Below are 8,577 nucleotides of genomic sequence, written 5' to 3' on the forward strand. Positions count from 1 at the left end.
AAAAAAATTGTTGATTATTATTGAGTAATAAATATATGCCTACGAAACACAAAATAATGAATTATAAAATTAACATAGCATTATAAAATAATCATTTTGAATTTTAAGATTTATGTGAATTTCATCTATAGATTGTCTATTTTTAATGCTTTATTGATGATGAGCATGATGCAGGATTATTGTGTAGGATTATTGAGAAAACATAAGAATGAGAGTGTAAGAGGAACGAGTGGAATAGTCGGCTAAAAAATATTTCGATTTTTTGATTTAATTGTTAATATCTTCAAAAATTCTGCTTATAAAATAAGGTAAGTGATATTTTTCACTGTCATTAAATAAATGTACTCTGACTTTATTCAATATTTAAAACGAGAATTTGAAGAGAAAGATAGAGATATATAGAGAACTGTGGAAAATTAATCAGTTTAAAATATAAATCAAACTTATCTCTTTATTATTCAGAGTTTTCACGCACATTATTTTCCTCACTATCACTTGCATTATTTATAATCTCATCCTCAGAATTTTCACCACTTCCTATGAACGTTTCCTCATGAAGAAAAGATGACGGTAGTTTTGTAATAAATCGCATGGCTTGGGTTTCGAGAAGAATCTGTGGCATAGATGTAACCGATTCTTCGTCTCTATTCTCACAGACTTCGATGGATGATTTATTAAAAATGTTATTTTGTTCCAGCTCTCTTACAAGTTCGTTTTTATCTGACTTACTGGTTTTTCTATGGACAGACGAATTATCATTTTTGATTTTATAAATAGGAGAAATCATTCTTCTGCGATCTAAATTATTGTCGCTTGATGATGATGATGATGACCATATGTAGTTAGGAGGCATTGGAGGTGGAGCAGGTGCAATCTGATAATCCTTGTTATCCTCAGTACTCGATACAGGATTTCTTGATTTATTTTTATATATACGTTGTAATGCCCTGGACTCTCGTTCAGACATAGATTTATGTTTATCAACTAAAGCTTCTTTCAACTCGCTCATAAAATTTTTCGCTAAAAGTTTATCCAACTTTTGTTGCTCTAATGAGTATTCATCTGTATCTTCATCTAATGATTTTAAATATTCCTCTTTGATATACTCTTCAAATACTTCGTCAAGTATTTGTGGATCTGAATCGATTATTACTGGCAAATCGGGGTTCTGATTGATCGTTGTATTATCGATTACAGGTTGATTGCTCCTCAGATCACTGATTCCTGATCTTGCCATCAACAAAATGACAAATTCTGCTAGGTTCTTAGCCGTGTCAATCTCCTTGAAAGCTTTATCTAACTTTTGCATCAGTATATCAGCTGTTTCATTATCGATACCAATATCTTGATTAATGCAATCATCAATATCTTTAAATATTGAAAAAACTTGATTGTAAGCTAATTGCAATTTATAGGATGCCAAATCCAATTGGATAGTTGGATCGTGCCACTTAGCTTTGTTCTGCGTCCTAACAAAAAAATCTCTTGTAATATGTTACTATTGTAATAAACATAAATACAACTGTAATAAATATATCTTTCAACTTACTTATATCGAACAGGTTTTGTTTTGCAAGTACGATACGCATTAATAATTTCTGACAATTTAACTCTATATACTGCCAATTCTTTAGCTAAAATATGAATTATACGAGCTAATTCTGTTTCAGGAATTTTTTGGCAGGACTTTATCCAAGTATTGCTATCATATGCAATAGCTAATAAACATAACATTTCTGATTGTACCAGAAGATAAATGTTATACAATCTCTATAAAAAAATATATTTAAAAAAAGTTATCATAAAATATATATATTAAACTTTCATGATTTATTTACCTTTAATGTTTGATAATTGATTTCACCAGATGTTTCAAATAAGTTACACTCGAATTTTGTAAATAGCTCTTCGCTAAGTGCATCTTGCGGCAGTAGTTTTGCAATTGACAATGAATATTTGTAATATAGATAGGAAATATTTTCCATAAATTTTATTAAAGCATCTTTTAGAGATTCTAAATGTTGCACCTTTTCACCTAAGAAATGACTAATACAAACAAACAGAAGTAGGATAACAATAATGTTTATATCTAAATCTTTGTGTATGTACACATACGAAATATTAATATTTTTAAATTCATATAGATTTTGTACACTTACGAAAATTGTTGAAAACATGATTCAGAATTCAATTTCATTTTATAATCACGTCGTAAAATCTTAAGGCCATCTTTACATATGAGAAAAAGTTCATTTTGTGATAATATCACATGTTCTAAATTTCTTTTTGCATAAAAACGTAAATATTTCATATAACTGATGCAACAAATTGCAAATGATGCAAATAATGTTGGTAATATCTTGTATTTACACCATGAAATATATGTTGAAGAGACTAATACAGCTCCAGCCATAATTAATTCTTGTAGTGTTATTCTGTAAAATGAATAATTTCATTTTTTATTAAATGAAAAACATCAATTTTAATCAGTCATATATTTAGCGAATTCTATAAAAGAAATATTACATAAACATTAGCATAAAAATTATTTACTAATTATCTTTTTCGACAATTTCTATAATAATTAAAAAATTATAATTATAACTGAAAAAATTATTAAACTTATTCTATAATTACCTTTTAGAATTATTATTGCACTTGGTTATAAAGCTATTAATCACAAAAAAATGGTCGTTTAACAAAGCTTCTGCATTCAAAATAACTCTCAATTGTTTTTCAGAATTGCTCTTCTCCTACAAATAGTATCCAAAATAAATTAAATACATTTAGAAAACAATTAAATATATATAACATCATTATATAATTTTTTCAAAACAAAATACCTGTGTTATCCAAGAATAAAGAGAAAATAATTTTGTATAAATCTTTTTCACAATATTCTTAATATCCTGAAAAATCAGAAATATTATATACATAAAAATGTCATATACAATTTATTAATTTCTTGTATATATGTTTTATATATAATATAAAAATTCATTACAATATTTAAATAATTCTCTCGTTTGAAGTCCGTTCTCTTAGATATAGACACAGTTTCAAAGTCTGTGTAACCTAATTTTAAAAGATGCTCATAAAGAGCATTACCCTATAACACAGATGAAGATATTAAATTTTTTAGAGTAATTATTCTTAATTATTATACATTATTTGTAACTTATTATTCTAAACTTTTAGTGTTCTTCTCATCATTCTTAACCTATGATTATCTCTGTGATTTATTAAATCGATAATGTATTTCTAAAATGAAAATTATATAAATGTTTAATTGAAAGAGCCACTATTCTTTTCCAATATTTTTAGCTTTGTGAAAAGTGGCAAAAAAATAAACGTAAATATAACCTCCTTTGTAGGATAGCAAATATGTTTTTCAAAGCACATTGAATTTAAGAAGTTTAAGGAATGGATTTATCATACTTGTATCACAACATCTTCGTCTTCCTCGTCGATGCCATACACTTCCATCGTTAATATATTTAGTTTACTATAAATCTGTAATTGCACATGTTACATCCCAAGGTATCATATAAAATTTCTATTTTAAGAGAGGAAATGCAAATTCATGAATTGTAAAATCTTTTAATTAGATTTTAAAAATCCTTAGTGCTTAGTGCTTTTCTCGTTATTTCTTCATTTTAAAATATCAAAAAATTATCTTCATTCCTATAATTGTTCGTAGGTTTGTTCTTTTTCTACCTGTTCGGATGAGTACTGATGCAATAAGTTAGAGTGAGATGGCTATTTTATTCCACTTTTGATATTTCAAAATGAAGATGTTTTTACTTTTTACATAAAAAATTGTATAGATATGTATATGATAAAAGAAAAAAAGGAAAGTAAAAAGTTTAGCGCTACGAAAAACATACTTGTAAAATTTATTCCTTAATTGTAGCTTTACATTTTACTTTCTGTGTTCAATGATATAGATATGTGCAATAGCATATAGTTAGTCATTAAGAAGAAAAAAAGGGGAAAAAATTAAAAATATATAAAAATCTTTATCTATAAAAAAATAATACTATGTTTCTCTATATTATTTCACAATCTTGTTTCATTGATTCATTCTTTTCTTCTTCTTCTTCTAGTTCCTCTGTACAGATTTCCGATCCTATGATTGGGTCATAATATAGAAAGGACCAGCATAAAAATCTCCTTGGGGACAGAAACTCTGCTAAAAATTACTGCTCAGTGTAATGATTGCCAACATAATCCCAGAGATCTTCAAATGTATCTTTGTTTTTACAAAGACAAAGACTCCAGATGTCGTTTTAATCGGATTGCAGATCAACTGCGTTGAGCATTATCATAGGTGCAAAACCATGTATCAAAGTAAATAAAATTAAATTTCAAATATTTAATTCACATTTATTCATGAAAATAATCAAAAAATTGATAGCTTTAATGAAGAAACAACATGAGCCACTGATAGCGGAGGAAAAATTCTAATCTCAATCAGTGATTGAATCAAATCATTTCTAAATTCAAAGCTGTCCCGAGAACAAATTTAAAAAATATGATTCAAATCCTGAAATTTGAAATCGCATTCACAATCTGGCCTTTCCTTGCAGCTTTTATATAAAAATTAGTAAAAGAATATTTCGTATAATCTAGTTGCCTTACCAAAATTGTTTCTGTAAATTTTCAATTTACCAAACGACGTTAAATGTATTTCAGTATCTAACTCCATAAAATATCTTTCTGTGTTTGAGTTAAGTAAAAAATTTTTTATCTAAGTCTCTATATGTCTGGAAACGTACAGCCAGACAACGCTTATCCATTTTATTTTTAAGTAACATATCATTACCGTCTTAGCTGCCGATTTAGCATCTCATCAGCCTTTTCATTATCAAATGTCCACAATGGACAGGCATCATGACAATCTAATATTTATTTCCTGATAATTACTTTGAATACAGTAAATGTTATAAATAATATCCTGAATCAAAGGATTCAATTTATAATTCTTCGAATATTCGAAAGAAATTGTTTTCAGACAACTTAGAGTCTGTACAAATATTTGCAAACTTAATATTATTAATCAATATAATATCAATAGCCTTGAAAATCGCCTCAGCTTCAAATGAACTAGATAGATGATTCACTTTATACATAATACTTATGTTATCCTTTGGTAACCAATTCCACAAAGTCATGATTCACCATTATTCACAAGAGTCTGGAGCTATCAATAAAAATCCTAACCTCAACAAGCAGAAGATGCCCATCGGGATTATTAAACGCCCTATTTGGGCAGCAGGTCTATTCTTTTTAGCTGAACTTTATGCACCATTCACTTTCTTCTTTTTCTCTATAATATAGAAAGAAAAAGAGGAAAGATGAACAGTGCAAGAAGTTCAGCTAAGAAGAACAAAGAGCCTCTCTGTTCCCAGTTTCCAGTGCAGCCATCATCGCCATCGTGAGCAGTGCGACCAATAAACAACTGCGGAATTCATGAGGTCCATGTTTATTCGTTTTGACGTATGATTTCATAAGATGTTATTATGCGTCGTTTCTCGAGTGTCACTCGCGAGAAGTAGTCGCGCGAGGTGCGGGCAACCTTCCACCGATCTTTCATAATCGTCAGATTGGAAGGTGGGTCGCGCGGTACTAACAGGAACATAACTCACTTCACGTTGTTTGACAGAACGGTATCTCGTCATCAGCAAGTAGCAATTTTTCGTGTAATTCGGAGCTGCTGACCGCGCGTTTAGTCGCAGCCAGCTGACGTCGTCGCGTAAACGTCACTTCTTCAAACAGTGCATTCATCTCTCAGCTTCGCGCGTACGTTGTATTATGTATAACCTCGAGCTGAACACAGCGGCACTCGTAAAGCGTGTTGTTACAATGTCAGTGCGACGATTGGAATCCTTGATTTATTCTTGGAGCCTCGTGATCGCGCGAGACTGTTCGCTCGCACACGAATGTTTACTGCTGTTATTTCATTCTGTACACAATTGTTGGGTTTTTAATGTGAATTATAACATATGTCACTTTCTATTTCTTGAACCTTACTCATGATTGTATCATGACTTAGGCTTGATTGCAAAAAAAAAGTTACCTTAATTTAAGGAAACTTAAAACTCTCTCTATCTCATTTCAAAACCGAAAAGAGATAAACAGGGATAAAGAGGATTTAAACCTCGCTTAAAATTAAAATAATGTTGGTGCAACCGGGCCTTAAAATCATAATTAAAGTCATAGTTAAAGTTATGATTTAAAGTCAAGGTTTCTTCCATCATGACTTTATCAAACTACATTTGATAAATAGCCACATGTTTGTCAATTTTAATCCTCTGGAGCTGATGCCGTAATTTATAACATAAGATCTATGTTTTTTGTGGCTGAACTAATATACTTTTGGAACCTAAAGTGAGATAGATATATATTTGATGCTTCATAAAAGGAAGACAGTAATCTAATGTAGTCTGTCATAGGAATAAAAAACAGATCTACAATTACTAAGGATCTATGAGACCTATTTAATATATGTTGATTAAAAAGCACTATTAATTTCAAGGAATCAAAGTGACATCACTAATATAAAGTATAAAAAAAGAATGAATACTAAATTTATCTTAATAAGAATAATCTAAATTTATAACATGAAGAAAATTGAATTATTTGATTTTTGTGTAAAAATGACAATTGATAAAAATTAAAGGAGAGAGGGAGTTAATTAGTCAAATATAATATGATATATATTTTATCTTAATGTTAAAGATCTGCCTACTTCACATATCACCAATCTTTATTTCAGGAATTTACGAAAAATGGCAGACGTTAGGTTACTCATCCAAGAAGAAGGTCGTGCAGCTAGGAACTTGGTAGCCTTTAATGTACCCGTTGGCACGAATAACGTAGAGAAAATTACGAAGAAACCACCCAGTGTACCAAGGCAAACACAATCTAGTTCGACAAAGCGATCCATGAAACCAACCACGAGAGTAAGGTCCGCTTCTACAGGTCGTGACAAAAAGTCTGGTAAGACAATTTTCTTGTTTTTTAATATATATATATATATATATATATATGTGTGTGTGTGTGTGTGTGTGTGTGTGTGTGTGTGTATGTGTGTGTATGTGTGTGTGTGTGTATATGTATAAATTCAGAATGAATATATACGTATTTAAAACATTGTTGTTAATTGTTAAACATCTTTGTAATTTATGTAGTTTATTCAATTTTTAATTAGTGTATATTGTTTATTTAGAATTACAGGCACGATATTGGGCGTTTCTATTTGGGAATTTACAAAGAGCGGTCGATGGTATCTATCAAACGTGCGAAGAGGATGAAAATATTTCCGAGTGCAAAGAAGTTATTTTAGTGCTTGAAAACTATACCCGAGACTTTCATAATTTAATAGAATGGTTCAAAGTTAAGTGGGCTTATGAAAATTCAGCACCACCGTTACGACGAACTCCATTGGCCTGGGAAGTTAGGAAAACATCTCCTTGTCGGATGTGGAATTCAATGATAATTCCAAAGTCCACTAGTCCCTTGCAGAGATCGAGTCCGACAGAATCGATTTGCAAAAGTCCAGTCGATCAAATTATATGTGAAAATAAACCGATTGTAACGGACAACAAAGTTAATCATGCTAAAGAGGAATTTGTCCATAAATTGTTAAAAGATAGTAAAAATAATGTTTGCAAGAATTGTTCTTCCGATATTAAAGAGAAACGTAAGAATGGAGCAGACAAGACAGGAAACCAAATAGCAAATAAGGAAAAATCCATGTCAACGAAAACATCTAACAAAGTTCTTGTGAAACAAACAGTACAATCGAAAACTAATAATAGTTTTGTGGATCGTAGGTTAAATGATAGTGTAACATATGATTCGAAGAATAAAATGGACGTTAAAAATATTTCTAAACAAACAAAGGACTGTGTGCATAGCAACATTGTAAAATTAGTTGATTCTAATTTATCTGTAGAAAAACGAGAACAAACGTGTAGAATTGATAAAAATGTTCAGCTAAGTTCATGTCCTAATTGTGAACTTATGCAAAAGGAATATAATGGAGTGAACGTTAAAGATAGTAAGACAGATGGAAAAAATGTGGATAGCAAATTGTCATATAATAAAAATAATGGAAAGAATGAAATTAATACCAAAGTTATAAAAGATAGTAACAGAAAGTGTGAAAACAACATTAATGCTGAAAAGTTGAGTACAAAGACAGCCATTCTTCAGAATACTTCAGAAAAGATAAATCAGGTTGATTGTCAAATAAATAAGCAAATCGGCGACAAATCAAGTACTAAAGATATTCAGAATGCATCATCTAACAACATTGAGAAAAATCTTGTGATAATTAGCACGGATAGACCAGCCTATTCAACTGTATCACAGACAAAAAGATCCAAAGAACAGTCGTCAATTTCATCCGAAACTCCAAAGTTTGTTAGAAGTAAAACTTGTTTAAGTGATAAAAATTTACCTGCCTCAAGTAAAAGAAGGCCTGGAACATCTGTTATTGTGAGAGGACGGTTTCAAACTCCTGAAAATAAGGTATGTATGTATATATATATATATATATATATAGTTTTT

General features: G+C 30.0%; 2 protein-coding genes across 4 annotated transcripts in view; one reads left to right on the plus strand and one right to left on the minus strand.

Annotated features, from left to right (window-relative positions):
- Positions 1 to 454: 454 nt before the first annotated feature.
- On the minus strand, positions 455 to 3,644 carry LOC108695186. The gene is made up of 8 exons (XM_018204953.1): positions 3,439 to 3,644; positions 3,005 to 3,109; positions 2,844 to 2,909; positions 2,638 to 2,753; positions 2,160 to 2,435; positions 1,839 to 2,046; positions 1,550 to 1,770; positions 455 to 1,469 (listed from the first exon to the last, which is right to left on the minus strand). Exons 1-8 carry the CDS (start codon positions 3,484 to 3,486, stop codon positions 455 to 457), a joined length of 2,055 nt encoding a protein of 684 aa, XP_018060442.1. The 5' UTR covers positions 3,487 to 3,644.
- Positions 3,645 to 5,399: 1,755 nt separating this feature from the next.
- Positions 5,400 to 8,577, plus strand: part of LOC108684171 (S phase cyclin A-associated protein in the endoplasmic reticulum) — a 42,397-nt gene continuing 39,219 nt past the window's right edge. The window contains exons 1-3 of one of the 3 annotated variants that reach the window (XM_018188327.1): positions 5,400 to 5,477; positions 6,779 to 7,002; positions 7,232 to 8,538. In XM_018188327.1, the coding sequence (XP_018043816.1) occupies positions 5,473 to 5,477; positions 6,779 to 7,002; positions 7,232 to 8,538 (1,536 nt within the window). In that variant the 5' untranslated portion in view covers positions 5,400 to 5,472. The other 2 variants (XM_018188329.1, XM_018188330.1) reach the window with 2 other exon arrangements.

The sequence above is a fragment of the Atta colombica genome, unplaced genomic scaffold (assembly GCF_001594045.1).
Source record: "Atta colombica isolate Treedump-2 unplaced genomic scaffold, Acol1.0 scaffold126, whole genome shotgun sequence".
NCBI classification, from domain to species: Eukaryota; Metazoa; Arthropoda; class Insecta; order Hymenoptera; family Formicidae; genus Atta; species Atta colombica.

Bases quoted from the DNA above. Each gene is read 5' to 3' on its own strand.
- LOC108695186 (XM_018204953.1), bottom strand. From the start codon at position 3,486: ATGGAAGTGTATGGCATCGACGAGGAAGACGAAGATGTTGTGATACAA. The intron at 2,910-3,004 runs GTAATGAATTTT...CTGATTTTTCAG, and splicing joins GAGAGAATTATTTAAATATT to GATATTAAGAATATTGTGAA. The intron at 2,754-2,843 runs GTATTTTGTTTT...TACTATTTGTAG, and splicing joins TTTATTCTTGGATAACACAG to GAGAAGAGCAATTCTGAAAA.